At 44.1% G+C, this 25,507-nt stretch overlaps 1 protein-coding gene across 3 annotated transcripts in view; it reads right to left on the bottom strand.

Annotated features, from left to right (window-relative positions):
- The window catches only part of WNK3 (WNK lysine deficient protein kinase 3), a 464,585-nt gene that overhangs the window by 275,172 nt on the left and 163,906 nt on the right, over positions 1 to 25,507 (bottom strand). For all 3 annotated transcript variants that reach the window (XM_033921773.1, XM_033921790.1, XM_033921782.1), the window contains exons 6-9: positions 22,977 to 23,065; positions 20,392 to 20,611; positions 12,907 to 13,171; positions 11,475 to 11,671 (exon numbers count right to left, since the gene is read on the bottom strand). In XM_033921773.1, the coding sequence (XP_033777664.1) occupies positions 11,475 to 11,671; positions 12,907 to 13,171; positions 20,392 to 20,611; positions 22,977 to 23,065 (771 nt within the window). The remainder of the gene's footprint in view (positions 1 to 11,474; positions 11,672 to 12,906; positions 13,172 to 20,391; positions 20,612 to 22,976; positions 23,066 to 25,507) is intronic.

Raw genomic sequence — 25,507 nt, 5'->3', positions numbered from 1 at the left:
TTGATTACAGACAGAATAGATTGGTGGGAATATCAGAGATTAAAAAAAAAAAAATTGAAGGGGATAGTTTTTCGGGTGAGGTTTTTCTTTTCCTGTGGTGGGACTGCTGCGGGGTCGCACACCGGACACATATATATGCTTGTTTGAATTGTGTTCCCTCTTCTCTCTTCAAAATGACTTAAAAATTTAAAAACTTACAATCCCGAAGGTCTATGCGTGAGGAACACAGGAAATTGATTTTTTTTCATACCGGAAACACAACATGAACATATAATATAAAATATAAGAAGAAAAAAGAAGAAAAAGAAATCAGAAAATGGATTACAAGAACTTTGGAAGATTGTAAAGAACTATTCAATACAATCTCCTTAGGAAAAGAAGAAGAAAGAAGACAAGGAAAAGAAGAAAATAAAAATGAGAAGAGAGAAAGAGAGAATCAGATAAGTGGAGAAACGATGTATGTGCCTGGTGTGTGATTTCAGCGGTGATCTCTCATGGGGGGGGAGATTCTTTACTTATGAAACTATTGTTCCTATATCATTATGTTCCCATATTAATGATATTACTATAATAAAATATAAGATGAGAGGAAAAAGCTTTATAGGATATAATAAAAGATAAATACTATATTTATTTATTTATTAATGAATTAATGGTATTAAATATAGAATTTTAAAATATCCTAAGAAATCTATATGAAACTGACTGAATTCATAGATATATAATATATGAATTATTTACATTTTAATATTATTTAAATATTTAATGACTTAAACTGTATTTGGAAAGCTAAATGGTCTTCTTGGAGTGTGTTATGGCTGATCTTGATATGCGTGTTGCCAAGTATACACTATTTTTGCTAAATGGGGAGGGAAGGGAGGGGGATAGGAAAAGGGAGATGAAATTAATTAAAGAAAATCTTAAAAGTAAGGGTTTAATAATAAATAAAAGAATAAATATTAAACATGTGTGGATATCTGATCAAAAATATATTTATAGATTTTTACTTCAAATATTACTTATTAAATTAAATGGCTCTTAAAATTTATTCTCTTAATGTCAATGGTCTTAACCATCCAATCAAACGAAAGAAAATACTAGATTTTCTTCATAAGCAAAAAGCTGATATTTATTTCATACAAGAGACACACTTGTCAGGTATTGAATCTAATAAACTAAAAGAGGGTTGGGTGTCCAAATGTTTTTTTGCACCGGCTGTTGGAAAAAAAGCAGGAGTAGCTATTCTCATAAATAAAAAATGTATAGCAGATTTTAAGTTAATAAAATTTGATCCATTAGGAAGATGGGTACATATTAAAATGGATCTGAGAAATACAACCCTGGACTTATTTAATTTATATGCTCCTAATTCAAATCAAATGGAGTTTTTCAAAAATATTCAGCAGATATTACTACCACTGGCTGCTAATAATTTAATAGTAGCTGGAGATTTCAATGCTGTAATGGATCCTATTTTGGATAAAAAACCAAGTAAAATTATGAAATCATTAGGATTAGATAATTTGATACAAACTTGTGATTTAGTAGATATATGGCGTATCCTTCATTTTAATGATCAAGAATATTCTTTTTGTTCTCAGGTCCATAAATCCTTTTCAAGAATTGATTATATATTCGTTTCTAATAACATAGCACAAAAAGTGATGAAAGCAATTTTTGATCCTATTATTATATCAGATCATGCTGGTGTGTGGATTGATCTGCAGAATGATATATCAGTTTATTCTAAACCAATTTGGAGATTTGATAATGCTTTACTTGCAGACATAAAATTTATAGAAGATATTAAAGAAAAAATGCATGAATTCTTTCAATTCAATAATTCGGATAACATAAACATTGAAATTTTATGGGACGCTTATAAAGCAACAATGAGAGGAAATATCATATCATATTCTGCATATATGAAAAAACAACTTAAAAAACAATTTATACAATTGGAACAAGAAATTAAATTATTAGAACAAAAATTAATTACTAAATGGGAACATGATACATTGCAGAAATTATTAAAAACAAAAGTTAAATATAATGAGATTTCTTCTCAAATTGTAAGGAAAGATATGTTCTGTCGGCAGGTACAGTATTATGGAAATTCAAATAAAAATGGAAGATTATTAGCAAATTTTATTAAAGCAAAAAAAAGAAAATCTAAGATTATTGCAATTAAGGATAAACGGGGCAATACACACACTAGTAATGAAGATATTATAAAACAGTTTCTTGATTTTTATAAGGATTTATATACTTCTGATACTTATGAAAATAAAGAACAAGATGGTATAGAATTTTTAAAGGCATTTATTGGACCAAATATTCCGGATCATATAAAAGGAAGTTTAGAAGAACATATATCTTTAAAAGAAATAGAATCAGCATTGAAAGCTCTTAGAGTTGGATCCGCTCCAGGTGGAGATGGATATACTGTTGAATATTATAAAACATTTCAAAATATTTTATTACCTTATCTATTAAATTTATATCAATATCAAATAAACAATGAAAATATATCAGGAACTATGGCTGATTCTGTTATAATTGTCTTACCAAAACCAAACAGGGATCCAACATTGATAACAAATTATAGGCCTATATCTTTGATGAATGTAGATGCTAAATTAATTGCTAAAGTGCTAGCTATAAGATTAGCAAAAGCTCTTCCTTTTATTATTGATATACACCAAACAGGATTTGTTGCTAAAAGACACTCTTCACATAACACTAGATTAGCATTTCATTCTCTAAATTTAGCAAAAAATTTAAATGATCCAGCTTTTCTAATATCATTAGATGCAGAAAAAGCATTTGATAGAGTAGAATGGAAGTTTATGTATCAAGCTCTAGAATGGTTTGGTATAGGACCTGGTTTTATTAAAATGATTCAAACATTATATAGCTCCCCTGGAGCAAGATTAAATATAAACAATAACTTATCTGATAAATTTAACTTGCTAAGGGGAGTTAGACAAGGTTGTCCTTTATCTCCCTTACTTTTTGATATCGTTCTAGAACCCTTATTAATTGCAATAAATCAAACTAAGGGAATAAAAGGAATCACATTTTCTAATTGGGAATTTAAATTATCTGCATATGCAGATGATATATTATTATATTTAAGAGAACCAGAAGACACCATTCCACATCTACTTAATTTAATAGAAAAATTTGGAAAGTTTTCTGGATATAAAATCAATTGGGAAAAATCTGAAGTTCTTCCAATTAATATCCATTGCACCAAAGGATTATTTGATTCATATTCATTTAAATGGAAAGAGGAAGGACTAAAATATTTAGGTATTCTTATAAAAAATACAATTGATGAAACAATTAAAGAGAATGAAAAACTTTTATTAAAGAAAATAACAGAAATGTGCGAGCAATGGAATCCTTTACATCTTTCTTGGTGGGGAAGAATCCAAACAATTAAAATGATGATTTTACCTGTGGTTTGTTATCAAATGAGTATGATTCCAATATTTTTTCAGGGGTCATTTTATAAAAAGTTAAACAGTATACTAACAAAATTTGTTTGGTTTGGGAAAAGACCAAGAATTGCTTTAGCATCATTACAAAAAACAATTAAGGAAGGAGGGGTAAATTTTCCAAATTTCTATAGGTACCATCAAGCCTATATTTTAAGACAAGGAATGTATTGGATCCTCCCAGATCTCATGGAAAATGTACCCGACTGGTTATATTTAGAATGGCGCCTCATGTTCCCTTTACATCCAGAACATTTCATTAGTATAACAATACCTAAGAGATATAAAGATCATAGAATTCTAACAGATACATGGAAAACATTAAGATTTATAAGCAATTTATCAAAAGATCCATTGACTAAATCTTTAAATCAATCTATTTGGGTAAACTCCAGGATCAAAATTGGTGGATTTAAAATAGTATGGAAACAATGGATAAAAGCAGGTATACGTACTTTAAAAGATATAATAATAAATGGATCACTGCTTAGTTTTTCACAATTGCAACAAAAATTTGGATTAGATAAAACACAATATTTTAAATGGATGCAATTGAAGCAGGCCATTCAGGAAGGGTTCCCTGAATGGAAGAATCTAAACACTCAATATAGTTTACCAATCCTTTGTTTTCAAGTGGATTTTCAAGGACACCAAGCCGCAAAATGGTATAAGAATATAAACGAATTTTTAAACAAAAAAAAGAGATCAGGACTTAGGGATATTTGGAGTATTGAGATAGGACAGATAATTTCTCCATCTCAATGGCAAAAATTTTGGTCCTGGAGAATACATACTACAAGATCAGCATCTATGAGTCAAACATGGTTGTTTATATTACATAGAGTTTTATGGACCCCTACGAGATTACAAAAATTAGATAGTAATAGATCTAATAGATGCTGGCATTGTAGGATAGAAGTGGGGACATTGGACCATTTACTATTCTTTTGTCCCTGCATTAATTCCTTTTGGAAATTAATTTGGCCCCAAATTAATAATTTATTAGAAAATCATGTTGGACTATCATATGATACAATATTATTTGGAACAGCAATGAGAACACAAAGTCCGATTTCAGCTAGCAATAATAAACTTTTATTAATTTTAACAGGGGTCGCCATACAGCAAATTACTCAGAACTGGAAGGATTACACTAAATTGAATTACACTTTTTGGTGGAATTCAATTTGTCATATATATAAAATGGAAAAAGTATTGGCATTACAACAAGGTTATATTAAAAAATTTAATAAAATATGGGGACCATTGACAAATTATTCTACTGATCAGATATAATAACACATGTATAGAACATATAGAAGGGGTAGGGAGGGAAAACTATTGTAATATTAATATGATATAAAATTCTGATAAAAGGGTTTATTTAATTCACATTGTAAGAACATTTAATAATAATTTCAAGTGTTTTTTCATAATTGAATGTATTACATGTATTTCACTTGATGTAAGAATTTAAAAAAAGAATAAATATTAAAAAAAAAAAAAGTTTTAAATGATGTAATATTGTGTACTTGATGTAAGATGAAAAAATGAATAAAGAATTTGAAAAAAAAAAAAAAAAAAGACAGTGAAATGAGAATTTTCTAAACCAAACAAAAAAAAGAAAGGAAGGCACAAAAAAATGCATACCAAACATACATGCAAAACATATGCACAAAAATACGCTGAAAATAGATGCACCAGTTTGATACATTGAGAGAAACTTGAAGGAACAGCTTTCTCTGCTGCATGGAAAACTGAGAACTGATGGTCTCACAAGCCAACTTCAGGCAGGAAGGCACAGACGCATGTGCAATGCGGACAGTCTTAAAGTTTTTAAAGTGACAGTGCACTGCTGACTGTCCATACAGAAGCTGCATGGATTACATCATCCACATGTAAGAATATACTGCCTGCCTGCTTGTCCTCAGATAAAGCAATGTTACTTACCGTAACAGTTGTTATCCAGGGACAGCAGGCAGCTATTCTCACTAGTGGGTGATGTCATCCGACAGAGCCCCGACACGGACATCTTGAAAGCATGTCTTGCTTGAAGAAACTTAGAAGTTTCGAGATGCCCGCACCGCGCATGCGCCAGTGCCTTCCCGCCCGATGTACCGGGCGTGTCTCCTCAGTTCAGGTAGCTAGCCTGAGAAGCCAACCCAGGGGAGGTGGGTGGGACATGAGAATAGCTGCCTGCTGTCCCTGGATAACAACTGTTACGGTAAGTAACATTGCTTTATCCCAGGACAAGCAGGCAGGTATTCTCACTAGTGGGTGACCTCCAAGCTAACCCCAATGGGATGGTGGGAGAGTTGGCAATTTCAAGAGAACAAATTTTGTAACACTGTTTGGCCAAACTGTCCATCCCGTCTGGAAAAAGTGTCCAGACAATAATGAGAGGTGAATGTATGAACCGAGGACCAAGTGGCAGCCTTACAAATCTCCTCAATCGGTGTCGATCTGAGGAAGGCTACAGAGGCTGCCATTGCTCTGACCTTATGGGCTGTGACCTTACAGGGAAGGGATAATCCAGCCTGGGCATAGCAGGAAGAGATACAAGCCGCCATCCAGTTAGAGATGGTGCGCTTCGATACAGGTCGTCCCAACTTGTTTGGATCAAAGGAGACTGAAAAGTTGAGGAGCAGTTCTGTGAGGCTTTGTGCGATCCAAGTAGAAAGCTAAAGCACGTTTACAGTCCAGAGTGTGCAAAGCAGCTTCCCCAGGATGAGAATGAGGCTTTGGAAAGAACACTGGAAGCACGATGGATTGGTTGATGTGAAATTCAGAGACCACTTTAGGCAGGAATTTCGGATGAGTACGAAGAACCACCTTGTCATGATGGAATACAGTGAACGGTGGATCCGCCACTAGGGCCTGAAGCTCACTGACCCGGCGAGCAGATGTGAGGGCCACCAGAAAAACCACCTTCCAGGTGAGATACTTAAGTGGAGCCTTGTTGAGAGGTTCAAACGGAGGTTTCATGAGATGAGACAGGACAACATTGAGATCCCAAACCACAGGAGGAGGTTTGATAGGAGGGTTGACATGAAAAAGACCTTTCATAAATCTGGAAACCACAGGATGAGCAGACAAAGGTTTCCCCTGTAGAGGCTGATGGAAAGCCGCAATAGCACTCAGGTGGACTCGTATGGAGGTAGACTTGAGACCAGACTGAGATAGGTGTAGAAGGTAGTCCAATACAGAAGAAAGGGAAGCTCGCTGAGGTTCCGTGGCATTGGAAATACACCAGGAGGAGAATCTAGTCCATTTTTGGGAGTAGCATTGTCGAGTAGCAGGCTTCCTGGAAGCCTCCAAGACCTCCCTCACTGCTTGAGAAAACTGGTGAGGAGTTATGTTGAAAGGAACCAAGCTGTCAGGTGGAGGGACTGCAGATTGGGATGAAGTAGTGAACCTTGATGTTGAGTGAGTAGTGAAGGAAACACTGGAAGAAGTATGGGCTCCCTGCTGCTGAGTTGAAGTAGAAGGGAGAACCAAGGTTGCCTGGGCCACCGAGGAGCAATTAGAATCATGGTGGCATGGTCTGATCTCAACTTGACCAGAGTCTTCTGAATGAGAGGAAAAGGAGGAAACGCATATAGGAAGCGATTCCCCCAACCCAGCAGAAAAGCGTCCGCCTCGAGGCGGAGAGGAGTGTAGATCCTGGAGCAAAACTGAGGCAGCTTGAAGTTGTGGGGGGCTGCAAAGAGGTCTATCTGAGGCGTCCCTCACTGTGCAAATATCCGATGAAGGGGTTTGGAATGGAGCGTCCATTCGTGAGGCTGGAGAAGACGACTCAATTTGTCTGCCAAGACATTGTCCTTCCCCTGAATGTAGACAGCCCTGAGGAAGGTGTTGTGGCGGACCGCCCAATCCCAGACTCGAAGAGCTTCCTGGCAGAGGGAGGCCGAGCCCGTGCCCCCTTGCTTGTTTACATAATACATGGCGACCTGATTGTCGGTGCGAATTAGGACCACCATGTCGTGAAGCAGATGTTGAAAAGCCTGAAGAGCATTGAAGATGGCTCTGAGCTCCAGAAGATTGATTTGATGAAGTCGTTCCGCACTGGTCCAGAACCCCTGAGTGCGAAGACCATCCAGATGAGCTCCCCATGCATAGTTCGATGAATCGGTCGTGAGAACTTTCTGGTGGGGAGGAGAGTGAAACAGCAAACCTCTGGATAGATTCAGAGAGGTCATCCACCAGAGAAGAGACTGCCGTAGAGCAGGAGTGACTACAATGTGGCGGGACAATGGGTCGGACACCTGAGTCCACTGAGATGCCAAGGTCCATTGAGGAATTCTGAGATGTAGTCTGGCAAAAGGCGTCACATGAACTCTGGATGCCATGTGACCCAAGAGGACCATCATGTGTCTCGCTGAGACGGACGGGCGAGAAGACACCGACTGGCAGAGTAGAAGAAGAGCATCCAGGCGCTGAGGAGGAAGGAACGCTCGAAGTTGGATGGTATCCAGGACCGCCCCGATGAAGGGGAGAGTCTGGGTGGGCTGAAGATGTGACTTGGGAAAGTTGATCTCGAAGCCCAAGTTCTGCAGAAAACAAATCGTAGTCAAGGTCGCCGAAATGACCTCTGGGGCCGACGGGGCCTTGATGAGCCAGTCGTCGAGGTATGGAAACACCTGGAGACCCATGTTCCGGAGTGCAGCGGCCACCACCACCAGACACTTTGTGAAGACTCTGGGCGAAGAGGAAAGGCCAAATGGAAGCACTCGATACTGCAGATGTAGATGTCCCACCCGAAATCTGAGGAACTTGCGGGAGGCCGGATGAATCGGGATGTGAGTGTAGGCCTCCTTGAGGTCCAGAGAGCATAACCAATCGTTCTGCTCGAGGAGGGGATAGAGAGAGGCAAGGGTCAGCATACGGAACCGCTCCTTGACCAAAAACTTGTTGAGGACTCGAAGGTCCAAAATGGGCCGCAGATCGCCCGTCTTCTTCGGAACCAGGAAATATCGGGAGTAAAACCCTTGGTTCTGCTGATCTAACGGGACTGGCTCGACGGCCCGAAGCCGAAGCAAGGCCTGAGCCTCCTGGAGAAGAAGGGCGGTCTGCGTTAAGTTGGAAGGATACTCTCTTGGAGGGTGGTCCGGGGGGACCCGTTGGAAATGAAGAGAGTATCCCTCTCTTACGATGGTAAGGACCCAAAGGTCTGTGGTGATTGACTCCCATCGATGACAAAATTGATGGAGACGACCCCCTATGGGAAAAACAGGGGAAGACAGAACGTCGGTTATGCTCCCTGGAAGAGAGTCAAAAAGGCTGAGTAGCCTTGGGTGCAGCCGGCATCTGAGGCTTCTGCTGAGTCTTCTGCGGAGGCTGTCTCTTCGCAGGCTGTCTCGCAGGAGGAGTCTGCCTCGGTTGGTAACGCCGCTGGTAAATTTGAGGCAGTCTAGAGGGACGAGACTGCTGAGGCTTCGGTTTAGGACGCAGAATAGACTGAAAAGACTTTTCATGGTCCGACAGCTTTTTAGTAACAGTTTCTATAGACTCATCAAACAGATCCGCTCCTGCACAAGGTACATTTGCAAGTCTGTCCTGGAGGTTCGGATCCATATCGATGGTTCGAAGCCACGCCAGGCGACGCATGGCAACCGAACATGCCGCAGCTCGAGCCGAGAGCTCAAAGGCATCGTAGGAGGATTGCATCAGTTGAAGGCGTAATTGGGACAGGGTCGCCACCACCTCTTCAAACTGGAAACGAGCCTGAGCATCGATGAAAGGAATGAACTTGCGGAGCACCGGCAAGAAAAAATCCAAGTATGAAGAGAAGAAAAAGTTGTAGTTGAGCACTCGAGTCGCCATCATCGAGTTCTGATAGATACGTCTACCAAACTTATCCATCGTTCTCCCCTCTCTGCCCGGAGGCACGGGAGCATAGACTTGGGAGGGATGAGAACGTTTGAGAGAGGACTCGACTAGAAGGGACTGATGAGAAAGTTGAGCTCCCTCAAACCCCTTGTGGTGAACAATGCGGTATCGAGCATCCAGTTTACTGGGAACTGCAGGCAAGGAATACGGTGTCTCAAAACAGCGCATGAAAGTCTGGTCCAGCAGCTTGTGTAGAGGAAGCCGAAGTGTCTCCGCCGGAGGGTGAGGTAAATGCATGGTGTCCAAATACTCTTTAGAATATTTGGACCCAGTGTCCAAAGTCACATCCAAGTCATCCGCCATCTGTCGGAGAAAGGATGAGAAAGACAGTTGGTCTGCCAAGGCCGGCCGACGAGACGGACTAGAAGACGTGGAAGCCTCCGGGTCCAGGGAGAGCTGAGATCGGCATGGAGAATAGGAGGCAGATGGTTCCTCATACTCCGGCCCCTCCGGCTGGGACACATCCGACGAGGAGTATCCCAAACGCTGCATCTTCTTCTGCGGAGACACCTCCGAATGACGTGAGGAGTGCCGAGAAGAGTGCCGAGATCGATGCCCCTCCCGGTGACGGGACGGAGAACGAGATCTTCTATGCATCGATTGATCCTTCGAAGCCTCAAAGGAATGGATAGGGCTCGATGCAGTGGATCGCAGAGGTGGCAGAGATGCGGATTCACGCAGCGCCACCCATGTCTGGTATGGAGTGCGGAAGAACTCCTCCTGCGATGCAGTATGCCCAGGACTACGATTATCAGGAGCCGCCCTAGCACCCTGTTGGCGTGGAGGTGTGATGGGCTCCAAAGGTGGCATCTCAGGAAGGGAAGCCCTCCTGGAGGATTCCGCCGCCCTCCGTCGATCCCCCTCGTCGAGCAGAGAGATCGAACGACGAGGAGGAGGGGGAGGGGGCGGACCGCCCTCTGAAACCGAGGTCGGAATCTCACCTTGAATGTTGGCGATAAGCCGGGGTCCCATAGTGCGCATAAGCTCGACAAACTGAGCTTCTAGCAGGGATCGAAGCGAAGCCGATATGGAGGGATCCGCACCGAAAGGGGGTCCCTCCTGCACGGTCTTCGCGTTCCTTCGTGGCCAAGTGCTTCTGCTTGCTAGCTTTAGGCACTTTGATGACCACGGGAGGGACAGTGGAAGGCGGTACCTGAACCGAGGAGACGGAGGCAGGTGCCGATGCTGAACTCGAAGCTGAAGCCGGGACAAACGATGCGGGCTTCACGATGCTCGATGCAGGAGTCGCAGACGCAGGTTTCGAATGGACCGGCGAAACCTCAACAGCCGCAGTAGCAGAGATGTCCTTGGCAGTCTCCATCTTGAACATCGACTCCCAGAGCAAGCAGCGCCGCTTAAACGAGCGCGCAGTGAGCGTGGAACAAGGCCGGCACGATTTCGGAACGTGTTCCGGACCAAGACACTGAAGGCAGCGTCGGTGTGGGTCCGTCAGCGAAATCGCACGCTGGCACTTGCTGCACTTTTTAAAGCCGGTGATTGGTCGGGACATAGGCCGGAAAATCGACGCTGCAAGGTCGAAGCCGCTAGGCCGCAGCCACGAGGCCGGCCCGGCCGAACCGCCGGAAGAAATAATTTTAAGTTTTTTTTTTTTTTTTTAGAAAAATAAAGTAAAATTGAAATAAAGTCAAAGAAATAAACAGAAATGCGGGTTAAAGAAGGCAAAAAACTGAAATTCAGTCAGCGCAGAATGAAGACAAACTTCTCAGCTCCACGGAAAGAAAAGAACTGAGGAGACACGCCCGGTACATCGGGCGGGAAGGCACTGGCGCATGCGCGGTGCGGGCATCTCGAAACTTCTAAGTTTCTTCAAGCAAGACATGCTTTCAAGATGTCCGTGTCGGGGCTCTGTCGGATGACATCACCCACTAGTGAGAATACCTGCCTGCTTGTCCTGGGATAACATATACTACAAAAGCAATAATCCAGAACAGTCAACTAATTTCTAATATGTGCTTGCATCTGAGAAAGGTGTAGTACAGCAGAACTTAAAGTAGGTTTACTTAGTTATGTATTTATAAGGTATTAAAAAAGCACATTAGTAGCAAACCTGTCCAATCTTACCCCTGATGTTGGTTGGTAAAGCCCCAGCATCTTCTGGGTTTGATAGGCATGTCCTGGGAGACTGGTTTCAGCTTGAAGGACATTGGAAACAGATTGACTTGCAATTTGCTCAGGAACAATAGCGTGTGTGGTCTGGCCTTGACTGGATGTGTCAGAGAGTAGAAAAGGTCCTCCTCCTACATCAGACAGACTGTCAGCTATATTTGAAAAATTGGCATGTATTAAGCAGATTAAAGTTTATATTGCAGCACAAATAGCAGCCACTATTACTGTATAACAGTAATCCCACTCTTCTTAATGTGCAAAACATATGAAGCAATGCCTGATTCCTACTAATACTACATGACTTTCTTATTCCCAGTAAGATCCCCACACTCTTTCCTGAGCACTCCACTCATCGGGTAAGTCTCTCTTATCTGTACCCTTCTCCTCTACAGTCAACTCCAGACTCCGTCCCTTCTATTTTACTGCACCGTATGCCTGGAACACAAACTGCCTGACTTGGTATGTCAAACTCCATCTCTGGCTATATTCAAAACAAGGCTTAAAGCACACTTCTTTGAAACTGCTTTCAATTCCAAACTCCAATCTACCTGCTAAGCCCCAATATCTGTCTTATCATTCCCCCACCTCAGCACTGTGTATAGATGCACCTTATTGTCCAGTTTCTGTCTTCACTAGATAGTATGCTCTTTTGAACAGGGATTGTCTCTTCTATGTTTTGATGTATAGCGCTGTGTATGTCTACTAGCACTATAGAAATGATAAGTAGTATCTCTAGTATTAATGTGCTAGCAATGGTTTTCAACCTAATCCTCACTGAGTACCTGGCAAGTCAGATTTACAGGATATCCACAATGAATAGGCATGATATAGATTTGTACGCACCACAATTCTAGTAAAAAAAAATCTCATATATGCATATTCACTGTGGATATTCTGAAAACACAATTGGCCAAGTGGACCCTAAGGAATGGGTTGAAAATCACTGTGCTACAGCATCTGGGGGGGTCTATGTACACTATGATAAAGTATCCCATGTTTTAAACCTGCAGAATGTGGCAGGGAATTCCAGGGTGTACTGAACGTCACTGGCAGAGCACTTCAAAGCACGATACAGTCACTTGCATGTTGTACTCGAGATCATACACAGTTGAAAATCTTTAACTATACTATAGATCAGGGGTGTCCAAACTGCGGCCCAAAGGCCGCATACGGCCCTGTGAAGGATTTTGTGTGGCCCCGGTCGAGGGCGATGCAGTGTTTTCCTCTGCTGCCCCCGGCTATTTACTGTCTTGCCGGTTCCCTCCTCTGTCTTGCTGCAGCATTTGTGCATTTGTGCGGCTCCAGAAACATTTTTTTCAGCCAATGTGGCCCAGGGAAGCCAAAAGGTTGGACACCCCTGCTATAGATGGTCTTACTGTTCCTGTACCTGCAATAGAGTTGCACTGTTGTCTTTGCAGAAGCTGCTGCCTAACATGCTGATCCACCTCTGTATCTTCACATTCTGTGCCTACTAGCTGAGAGAATGAAGTGAGTGACATGCCACCAGCTGTTCTGCATTGTGAATCTTGTCGTTCTCCCAAGCAGCCTCCCTGCAGCTTCCTCTCTCGCATCTTCTTGATCAGGGCAACTCTATCCCGAATAGACTTAGACACAGCTTTGCTGTCACTTTCATGAAAGAAGCCAGACTTCACCTAAGGAGAAAATCAAAGGGTAAAATCACTGATGGGGACAAAAATGAGGTGCACAATCCTTGCAGAAAATCTAATCTCAGAAATTAAACTAATCACACTATAATACTAAACTAGAGCTCTAAATAGCTATCTTTCAGATTCATCTTAACAAACAACTTTGTGGGTAATTTTGGTTTATTACCATTCAAAAATTTTATAGGGTAAGAAAAAACCTCAACATTAAAGTTGCTCTTATATATATGACTTTCAAACAGTGAATCAAAGAACTGCTTGGCAGAGCCACAAAATGTTGGCAGAAGACAATAGCATAAAACTGCTGTTTGAGATTATGAAATAAAATAAGTGATAAGAATTTCTCTACATTATGCTAAAAGAGAACTGCTGGCCAAAGATTTGTGGTATTTTAAGTAAAAAATTAAAAAAAGAGAAAAAAAGAAGAAAGTACAAAAAGAAGAGGAAAAACATTAGGAGGGAATAGTTTTTTTCAGCCTTTGATGAAATATGATGCCATAGATGTAAGAACCACTTTTAATTCTGAAACTTCTTCCTAACCTATACAGTTTTTGAATGGTAATAAGCAAATGTTACACATGAAGTTGATTATATTGAGATGAATCAGAAAGTAAACTATCGAAAGATTAAGTGCTTACCTTTGCTAATCTTCTTTCTTGTAAATCCTTACTTTATTCCAGGACCAGTGGGTTATTTCCCTCCTCCCGCCAGGGATCTGTAGGAAGCCTCAAAACTTTTGAAGCTTTTACTAGAGAATGACACGGGGACAAATTTGTCCCCATCAGAACTCAATTTCCCCGTCCCGTCTCCACAAGATTTGTCACTGTCCCTGTCCCATCCCTGTAAATTCTGCCTTATCCGTACAAGCCTCGGACACTTATGATTTTAAAAGTGTTTAAGGCTTGTGCAGTTGAGGATGGAGCTTGTAGGAATGGGGCAGAGACAGGAAAAGAACTCACAGGGACGGGACGGAAAGGAAAAATGAGTTCCTGAGGGGTCGGGGAAAAATTTGTCCTTGTGTCATTCTCTAGCTTTTACCTCCTCCCTTCTCATACCTCAACACTGAACACACTCCTGTCCCAAGCAGTCAGTCTTAAAGCAGCCAGGAACATCTGTAGAGGAGAACAACAAGAGAGAGGAACGGGGAGCTCCCCGGCAAGCAAATTAATTCTGCTAATATAAACAAATGCAACAACGATGTAATCCGAAATAACAGGTTATAAAACCTGGAAAATCTGAACGACAAAACAGTGCTAAAAGGAGTAACAGCCTGCACTGTCAGAAGGGAGCGCCTGAACTAGGGAACTCCCCACTGCTTGCCCTGTATTGGTAGCATGGAATATTGCTACTCCTTTGGATTTTGGCCACCGTGAGAACGGACTACTGGGCTTGATGGACTATTGGTCTGACCCAGTAAGGCTATTCTTATGTTCTTAATCAGCAAATCAGCAAGTATAGGGCGAAATAAAGTGAGGATTTACAAAAAAGAAAATTAGCAAAGGTAAGAACCTAAACTTTTGTTCTTGTACAATCCCACTTTATTCCAGGACTAGAGGGACATAACACAGTAGTCCCGAATTTCAGGATGGGGCTGATGAGCCTGCTTCCAATACAAAGGAACCAAAAGAAGCATCCTGATTGGCTGCCACATCGATCCTATAAAACTTGGTGAAAGTATGCAAGGAAGACCAGGTAGTGGAACTACAAACCTCATCCAGAGACACAGCCGATGACTCTGCCCAAGAGGAGGAAACTCCTCTAGTCGAATAAGCCCACACCCCAAGAGGGAGGTTTCTTTCCAGCCACCATGTAAGCCGCAGACATGGCCATGCAAATCCACCTAGAAATGGTAGCCTTAGAGGCTGACCTACCTTTGCAGGCAGGACCCGCCAGAAGAAACTGAACACAAAATTCATTGGTAACCTCCAGATACCGCAACAATCTGTGCACGTCCAAGGTCCACAACACTCGGTCCTGCTCCCTCGAACCAGAGGAAGCCAAAGCAGGAAGTCAGACTTCCTGATTCAAATGGAAAGTGGAAACCACTTTCGGAAGAAAAGGAGGAAAGGTACACTACATCATTGCGGAATCCGTAATATGCAGAAAGGGATCCCTGCAGGATAGAGCCTGAAGCTCCGTAACCCTATGGGCTGAAGTAATAGCCATAACGAAGGCTGTCTTGATCGTGAGATCCATAAGTGATGCCTGTTCTAGAGGCTCATATGGGGAATGAGCCAGAGAGCAAAGAATCATATTATGGTTCCACATCGGACAGGGAAGGTGCAAGGGAGGCCTCAGTCATAACATGCCCCGCAAAAAATAAACCACATCCAGTTTAACCACCAATAAGCCCTAGGTAAGGAGGCCCATACATGAAAGACCAGCAAAGCCAGATATTCCAAGATTTGTGTCGGCTCCAAGAAGCTTGTACAAAAGTTGACCACTCAGCCCATCTTCTGCAGCAGTTGAATTACTCTGTGAAGTTCTAGTCTGCCTTGAAATTTGGACTGGGCTCTTATTAGTCAATCATCCAGGTATGGATAGATTTGAATACCTACTCTGCGCAGGTGTGTTGCAACCATCACCATTACCTTGGTGAAGGTCCATGGTACCATAGTCAGCCCAAAAGGCAAGGCCACAATCTGGCAGTATTGCTCCATCACATGGAACCACAAAAACTGTGTTCTGGAAAAATGGAATGTGCAGATAGGCCTCCATCAAACCTAGGGAGGAGAAACATTCCCCTGGTGACACTGAAAAAAATACTGACCACACCATCTCCATGTGAAAAAGTGGTATTTTGAGGGCCGCATTCACTGCTTTGAGGTCTAGAATCAGCCTCCAGTCTTCTGAGCCTCTCTTAGGTGCTATAAAGTATATCAAGTATCTGCCAGATCCTGAATCTTCATCTGGTATGGGCTCTAAAGCTTCCAGATCCAGCGATCTTTGCACTGTTGCTCTGACTCTGGAGGCTTTTTCCCGGCCTCCCAGCCGGCAAGTCTAGATAAGGATCCAGGGAGGAACAAAAGAATTTGAACTTGTGCCCCTCCCGTATAATGTCCAGCACACAGCACTCTGTGGTTATCTTTGCCCATGCTCCCAATAGGTCGAAAACCTCAAGCCAATGTGTGGAAGGCAGGCTGATAGTTTGTTATAATAACTGCTTCTTGGGAGCTGTTGCGGAGCGAGATCCTGAAGATTGGGGGAACCTGGCCACTCCAAATCCTTGTCTCGAGCTTTAAATTGATCTCTGGCCTGAAGGCTCTGTAGAGATCTGGCAATATCTGGAGGCCTGAAAATCACCGTGAACTGACCCCCCAGAGGCTCAAAGTCTGCTGTCCCGTAAAGACTTTGGCTTGCAATCCTGCACGCTGGACATACAATCATCCAGACCTTTCCCAAAAAGTAAATATTCCTTACATGGTAATTACTCAAGGCCTCCTTGAGGGAGGAATCCTCCCACCCACTGTCTGGTCCATAGCATCCTACGGGTGGAAATGGAATAAACAGACATTTTGCTTATGACTCTGAAAAGGTCTTACAGAGCATCAGTTATACAATTCACTCCAGACATTGAAAACTGGCGATCCCTCCCGGCAATTGCCTCCAAATCATACAACAATTCAGAGTAGCAAGCCCGGATGACAAAAGCCACTGCTGTAGCAGCTTTCAAACACTTAGTTCGCAACCTCAAAGGCCTTATTAGAGAAAGACAAAGGGAAAAAATTTGTCCCCGTCTCCACCCCATCTCCGCAGCTCGGTCCCCATCCCCGTGAACTCGATCCCTGTCCCCGCAAGCTCGGTCCTCACCCCGTCCCTGTCAACCATCTGATCCCATCTGCCCAAGCCTCAAATAATTATGATTTTATATTGAACTTATTTTATTAAAGTATAAAAAGAAACAGTATTCTGTGCAATTGTCATTTTATAAATACAAATTCAGAGCAAGGATCAACAAAACCCCTGTCTCCCCTCCCCTTCACATATATCACCTCCACTATCAAAAAAACTGAATAAGCCAAATTATTACAGAATGCTACACAGAAATATCATTCTAACACAGGGGTGCCCACACTTTTTGGGCTTGCGAGCTACTTTTAAAATGACCAAGTCAAAATGATCTACCAACAATAAAATTTAAAAAAAAAACACAACGCACACTGTACGCATACAATTGTTAATTATCATTCCTATTCTGGGGTTTTTTCAAAGAGGTCAAAGGAGATGACTCTATGCACTGTCACCTCAGTAACAACCATACAAAAATAGACAAATACCCACCCCCTCCCTTTTTACTAAACCACGATAGCAGTTTTTAGCGCAGGGAGCTGCGCTGAATGCCCAGCGTTGCTCTCGACGCTCATAGGCTCCCTGCGCTAAAAACCTTTATTGCGGTTTAGTAAAAGGGGACCATATTGTAAAATATAGAGAGCAGATATAAATTCAGACACATTTTGATCACTAAATTTAAAATAAAATCATTTTTTCTACCTTGTCTGGTGATTTCATGAGTCTCTGGTTGCACTTTCTTCTTCTGACTGTGCATCCAATCTTTCTTCCCTTCTTTTAGCCTGTATGCTTTCTCTCTTCCTGACCTCATTCCCCCCCCCCCCAATGTTTTCTTCTTCTCTCCTTGCCCTCTCTTTCTTTCTCTCTTCATGCCCCCATTCTTTTTTTCTGTTTCTCTTCTTTCCTTCTGTCTCCCTCCCTGCCCACCCACAAGCCACTGCTTCTGCCGCTGCCATCGGATAACAGGCCCCCAAAGCCGCCCGCCGCCGGCCAAGCTCTCCTTGCTTCGGGCCCACCAGCATTCCTCTCCCCGACGTCAATTTTGCCGTCGGAGAGGAAGTTCCGCTGGCCAGAACTTCCTCTCCGACGGCACAATTGAGGTCGGGAAGAGGAAGGCTGATCGGCCCAAGATCGACATTTTGGGAAAAATGCTGCCGGGTCCTGCCTTTGAGGAAACAGAAAGTAGGCAGGACCTGGCAGCAAGAAGAGCAAATCGCAAGCTTCACTGACCTGTCTCCCACTTTAGCCCGCGAACAGGGCTCTAACATGTGCGTGCCGGCTTCCCTTCTTACCCCCTCCCCCTCCCCGGACATAACTTCCGGTTTCAGAGGGAAGCGAAGGGAAGCCGGTACAAGCACATGTTAGCCCCCGGAGCATAAGTTCTCCAAGCCTTTTTTTGTTTTTTTTTTTAAATGTTGAGCAGCGGAGGCAGCAGCAGAATTCAGGAGTGGGCCAGTCAGGAGGGGAAAAAAGAGAAGGGAAGAAGGGAACCCGTTCTGCGATCGGCTGGGGTCGCCTGAGCGAGCGACCTGTCGATCGCGATCGACGCGTTGGGCACCCCTGTTCTAACAGAATACAGCAGTCACACATGACAGGAATAGTGTTAGGGGAGTGCAACTAGGGCAACTGCTCCCTGGTCAGAGAGAGCCCTGGGCTTTGCAGTTCCCCATATTTCAAATCTGGTATATTCTAATCACAAAATAAATTTTTTTTTCTACCTTTTGTCGTCTCATTTTATTCTTCAAATCATGTTGGTCTCAGGCACTGGTCTCTTTTCTTTTGCCTTCTCTTAACTCGCTTGCCAGGGTCTCCTGACCATTTGACATTTCTTCTTTCTCCATGCTCATCATCCATCTTCTCTATTTATGTATGTTCAGCATCTCCCTTTTCTATGTCTCCTATACGTCCCTTTCTAGTACTTCCCCTGTGCCCATTTCCCTGCTTTCATCATCTCACCATTCTATGATCCCCTCCCTCTGTATACAGGGAGTGGGGAAAGAGAGAGATCCATGGTGCATCTCTCCCACTCCCTCTCCTGCCATATCCAACATTTTCCCTCTCATCCTCCAGATCATGTGCAGCATATTTCACTATTGCCCACCAGCCTCATACCCAACATTTCTCCTTCTATCAACTCCTCTTCAGCACCATGCCACACTTCTCCCTTCATCACTATGTCCAACATTCCTCCCCCTTTAATCCCCTTCAATTTGTTCCTCTGTTCCCTCTCCACCACCATATCCAACATTTCTCCCTCTCATCCTTCTCTTCCCCATGTATCTCTACCTCTCTCTCTCTATGCCTAACAATTTTCCTTTCTTCTCTTTCCCAGAGTGTTGAGACGTCAGTGACCTCGATGTTGAGGCATACCTCAGAGGTGACAATAGAGAGCGAGACTGCTGGCAACACCGTCTGGAATGTTATCGACTTACTTAATGCAAGAGATGACGGCGTCATTTGGCGAGGTGAGGCATGGGAATGCTTCTTAGCCTGTTTACTGGATGGTGTCGAGGTTGGTACCAAGAAAGTTGATGCCGAATGATGTGGCAATTGTGGTGCTGACTTCAATGCGATGTCGACATCGGGGGTAGAGGACATCTGTGATGAATCCTGAGATCCAAAAAGTTTCTCCTGTTGCAGACTTTGAGCCTTCAAAGAACATTTTTATAACTTTGAACAACATTAATAAGAGTCTATCCGGTGCTCAGGACCAAGGCACTGAAGACACCAATTATGTGGATCAGTGACTGATATGGCCCTATTGCATGGAGAGCATCTCTTGAAGCCAGTAGAAGGCTTCAATATCGAGGGGAAAACCGCCAATGTGAGATCAAAGGAATCAATTTTTCCTCCGATGATCAAGCAAATTTGTGACCGAAAGAGTCGAAACCGTCAGCCAGAAAACTGGCTGGAGGTCCAAAAACGATAAAGTAAAAATTTCAAGAAACACTCCAGAAAAAAGATAGTAGTATCAAAGAAAAGTAAATTAATTTAGAAAAATGATACAAGACAACACAAAAAAGGAAAAAAGTAGTGCAATTGGAGAGACTAACAACACACGTCTTCTAAGCTCCAAGGAAAACTAAGAACTGATAGTCCCACGAACAGACATCAGGCGGGAAGGCACTCGCGCATGTGCGGTATGGGCAGTCTTGAAACTTCTAGGAAGTTAAAGTGACAGTACACTTTTGTATTGTCCATACCAGGCTCCACAGATGCCACCCACCTGTGAAAATATGCTGCCTATTTGTCCTGGGATAACATCAAGTATCTATGTGGCTGATTCATTTTGCATGCCAACAGAGAACCCTGTGGTTTGCAAAACAGAACATAAAGCACAAAAGATTATGTTCATCTTGCAGGTTAGAATATACAGTCTTAGTGCATGGGAAAGTGGGATAAACAGAAGGATGACACACCATTTCAGAAGCCACTTCCTCAGGATTGTCAGCCTCCAGACTGAAACTAAACTCTATGGCTTCATTGTCCTTGTGTTTCCCTTTCAGTTTCTTTGGGTCTTCCACCCAGAGTCTTAATGCCAAGGAAGGGATTATAGCATCATCTTCTTCTGCCAGCTCCACTCTCAATCCTGTGTCCTCAGCAAAGAAGGCATGGTTGAGCAGGTCTCTGATGGACAGCCTATGGAAAAACATGGGGTTCAGTACAGTATTTCAGAACTCAGACAAGAGCTTGATCTACTAAACTTTTTCCACATACACAAAGAACAATAAAAAACAAAAACAACCTTAGTAATTCTGAACTACACAATACTCGTGTTTTAGACAAGACTACTATGACTTGACGTTCTCTCTACATTAGAGAGTTGCGCAGGGACAGAAATCCCACCCGTCCCCGCCAAAGTCCCACCTGTCCCCACCCGTCCCCGCGAGGAATCCCACCTGTCCCCACCCGTCCCCGTGAGGAATCCCTCCGTCCCCACCCGTCCCCGCGAGGAATCCCCTCCGTCCCCACCCGTCCCCGCGAGGAATCCCCTCCGTCCCCGCCCGTCCCTATAAACTTCAGAAATAGTTATTTCATTTAATTATGCTACTGAATTAAAGGCTCTGGTAGAAACCCATTTACAAATAAGCAAAAAGACTTTATTAATTTGAAAATATTAATTGGAAAGAATACATACTTTGTAAACGGGTTTCTACCAGAGCCTCTAATGTTTATAAATTTTTATCAAGTTTCAAGTTTATTAAAATTTTTGATTAATCGCTTAATCTTGCTTCAAAGCGATGTACATACATAAAAGAAAATATTTAAATTACAACTATAAGATAAAATTACATTTTTAAAATTAACAATAATTATCAACACAACTAATATACTACTTTATCCTGAAGCAAAAAAAAAAAAAAAGAAATAGAATTCTTTTCCTACCTTTGTTGCCTGGTTTCTGCTTTCCTCATGTTCTCATTCAATTCCTTCCATCCACTGTCTCTCTTCCTTCTGCATCTTCCATTTGCTCTGTTACTGTGCCTCTCCCTTTCTTCCCCCTTCCAAATTGGTCTGGCACCCATCTTCTTCTCTCCGCTCCCCCCATAGTCTGGCATCTGTCTTCTTCCCTGCCAGCGTCTTCTCCCTACTCTCTCTTCCTCATTTCCTTTCAATGTCCTTCTCCCCCCCATCTTCCCCATGTCCTTTCAGCGTCCTTCTCCCTCTCTGTCTTCCCCATGGCCTTTCAGCGTCCTTCTCCACCCATTTGTCTTCCCCATGTGCTTTCAGCATCCTTCTCCCCCCTCTGTCTTCCACAAGTGCTTTCAGAGTCCTCCTCCCCCCCCCCCCGCCCTTCCCATGGCCTTTCAGCATCCTTCTCCACCCCTTTGTATTCCCCCATGTGTTTTCAGCGTCCTTCTCCCTCCTCTGTCTTCAAGTGCTTTCAGAGTCCTTCCCCCCCTCCTGTCTTCACCATGGCCTTTCAGCGTCCTTCTCCCCCCTCCTTCTCTACCGCCCCGGGTGCAGCACAGCCGGCCAGGTCCCCTTACTTTTGTGGCACTTCCCCGACCGACCGACCGACAACAGCCCCGGTCCGACAAACCTCCCTGCCCTTAACCGCGAATCTAAATTACCTTCTTACAGCTGCTGTAAGAAGGTAATTTAGATTCGCGGCTACAGGGCAGGGAGGATTGTCGGACCCGGGCTGTTATCGGTCGGTCGGGGAAGTGCCACAAAAGTAAGGGGACCTGGCCGGCTGTGCTGCAACCGGGGCGGGGCGGACCGCCCCCCTCCCTTGGTAGCCACTCGAACCGCAAGGCTACTCTCCTTCTCCTTACCTGCCCTGCCTGCAGCACAGAGCCGAACGGAAGTCTTCCCGACGTCAGCGCTGACGTCGGAGGGAGGGAGGACTTTGTTTAAGCCCTCCCTCCCCTCCGACGTCAGCGCTGACGTCGGGAAGACTTCCGTTCGGCTCTGTGCTGCAAGCAGAGAAGGTAGGGAGAAGAAGAGCCGCTCGACTGAGTACATCCAGCCCCGCAGGAGCCCCGCGACCCTCGGAGGCGTCCCCATGGGATCCCCGCGACCCTAGGGGGCGTCCCCACGGGATCCCCACGACCCTAGGGGGCGTCCCCACGGGATCCCCGTGACCCAAAGGGGGAACCCGCGGGATGCCCGCGGGTCCCGCGGGATTCCCGTCGTCCCCGTTCCCATGCAGCTCTCTACTCTACATATCTAAGCATATTCTTAGCACATTACAGGATCCTGTGTCTCACTGGAAGATGCTGTTAATACACTGGACACAATAGGCAGAATATACTCTAAAGAAAGATTTTCAAAGCTTTAAGTATTCATAATATTCTTTTAATTTATGATTTAAACTGCCTCAAACTCATTATCACCACCTCCACTAATTCTGCTCTATCAATAACTGGCCTTTTAGTATGACATGCACACAGTTCTTAATGGCTCAAAGTCTTTACTATGAGCCATTGTAAGCTCAGAGTCTGCTTACAAAGAGGTGTAGCACTGCCCTAGAGACAGAAAATAGCACCGTCATGCCTACCTTTCTGCTTTGTTCTGGCGAATGCAGCTTTCAATAATCTCTTTCACTTCAGGATCTGTTACCTTGTTAAAGCTGGCTGGTTTGATGCCCTGCAAAAAAAGGAAAACTGGTTAGCACAGCTGGATCAGGAGTCCTTGCAATGTCTGACCTAGTAATATAACAGGAAAGATGACAACTTGCCCTGCTAATGACCACAAAAGAACCAAAGAAGGGGACAAATGAGAAATCAAATCCAGTCCAAATTGATTTTTATTCTTTTTTTAAAACAATAAATGTTTTTATTGTAAGAAAACAAACAATATATAAAAAAACCAAAACACAACAAAGATTGCAATATAAAAATCAAAACAACCCACGGACACCACTAATAACATATCCAATCCTTTCCTCCACCAATCACAGGTCTCTGTTCCTAATGCTGCACAAAACAAACCACAACATACGATAACACTTAACTCCATAAGCAGGAACTTTAGATCTTTTAGTACACCTAACATTCGGAACTGGTCCTTCAGTCCCTCCCTGTTGTAGTTCCTGTTGCTCATGTTGTTCGTCCCCACATGGATCACCACCGCCGTATCTTCTTCTTCCACACTGTCGATGATCCTGTCGATGTAGCTCACTATGTCTTCCACCTTGGCTCCCAGTAGGCAGGTCACCAGCCGATCCAGTCTTCATCCCGCTATGTGGCTGTCGACTTGTCTGATGGAGTCCCCCACGACGATCCCTGTCCTCTCTATCTTCTCTCGATTCTCCAGCCACAGGTCTGTGTCCTTGGTGTATGTCCATCTCTCCAGCCGTAGGACCGTGTCCTTCATTCCCATCCATCTTCTCTCATCCTGGCGTTGGCTTGTGGGTTCCCTCCACTGTTTCAAGATCTCGCTGCTGTGTCACCCATTTCTTCCTGGTGGTTGTCCATTGAGTGGTCCACCCTATCTGTAGGTGTATCTCGGCAGTTCCACTGTTGCTGGTGATTTTCCACGGCCTTCCTGTATGCCTCCTCTATGAACCTCTCCAGCTCTCGGACTTCTTCCTCGATGGTGTCCTCTCTCTTGATGTTCTCTGCATCTCTGTCTTCCTCCTCCACTGCTTGAAGTTCTCTGCATCTCTGACTTCCTCCTCCACTGCTTGAAGTGCCTCCAGTTCCAGTATTCTGCCCTCCAGGAGTCTGACTTGTTTCTTCAATCTCTCCAGTTTTCCACGTTGAGCGCATACGTAAGACTGCCTCCTAGAGGGGAGGTAGTCATACATATGGCAGATGGTGCAGAAAACTGGGTAGCTCAACATCCTGCTTCTGTCTGCTGCTTCCATTGTTACCCGCTTGCCGGTCTGCTGTGGATGTCTTCTGTGTCTGCTATGGCTGTCCTCTGTGCCTGCCTGGTTGTGTGTCCTCTGCGCCTGCTGTGGTTGTCCTCTGCGTCTGCCTGGTTGTGTGTCCTCTATACCTGCTGTGTCTGCCTGGCTGTGTGCCCTCTGCGCCTGCTGTGTCTGCCTGGCTGTGTGTCCTCTGCGCCTGCTGTGCCCTCTGCGCTTGCTGTGGCTGTCCTCTGCGCCTGTTGTGTCCTCTGTGTCTGCCTGGTTGTGTGTCCTCTGCGCCTGCACCTGCTGTGGCTGTGTCTGCACCTGCTGTGTCTGTCCTCTGCGCTCAGAATTGCAGGATGTAGCGAATAAGAAATTTTTAAAATAAATAAATCTTCCCTCTGTGTCCATATACCCTCCATTGTCTGGCATTGCCCATCTGTGTTCATTTACTACCCCCTTTCAGCATTCCCCTTTGTGTGCTTGTCCCTATGCTTCCATTCAAGCCCAACATCTCCTCTTTTTTCATACTTCTTCCTGTGTCCAGCGTCTCCTCTTACTCCCTTACACTAATGCATCTCTTGCCCTCTTTCCTCCCCCCTTTACCGAGTTCAGAATTTTGCTTCCTCTTCCTTCATCCCCTTGGCTCAGCATCTATCTTTCCCTTTCCTGCTCTCCTGCTCCCTGCAGATTCAACATCTCTCTCCCTTTCCTCCAGCCCCATCACCCAACACATGGGCCCAGCACCTCTCTCCCTTCCCTTTAGCTCTCTCCCTTTTCTTCAGCCCCATCACCCAACACATGGGTCTAGCACCTCTCTCCCTTCCCTTTAGCTCTAGTCACACCCCCTGAAAGTCCAGCATCTTTCTTCATTCCCTCCAGCTCCCCTCCTACATGGGTCTAACACCTATCTTCATTCCTTCCAGCTAGTCACCACCTGCAGATCTAGCCCCTCTATCCTTTCCCTCCAACCCCCCTACACAGATCAAGCACCTCTCTTCCCCTTCCTTTTGGCTCTGGAACTAGCCAGACAGCCAGAACCCCCCCCCCCCAAGGGTCATAACAACAGAATCCCCCCTGTGAGTCCAGAAGACCCTCCATATGGGTACAGCGGCAGCAACAATCCCCCCATACCCGGATCAGCATCTCTGTCTTTCTCCCCAGCTCCCCTCTCGCCCCACACCTATTTTACCTTCAGGAGCCTCAGCCATACCATGGAGAAAAATCCACAG

The sequence above is a fragment of the Geotrypetes seraphini genome, chromosome 1, assembly GCF_902459505.1.
Source record: "Geotrypetes seraphini chromosome 1, aGeoSer1.1, whole genome shotgun sequence".
Lineage (NCBI taxonomy): Eukaryota > Metazoa > Chordata > Amphibia > Gymnophiona > Dermophiidae > Geotrypetes > Geotrypetes seraphini.
Note: the sequence above shows the minus strand (reverse complement) of the source record. Positions and strands in the feature narration are given on the sequence as shown.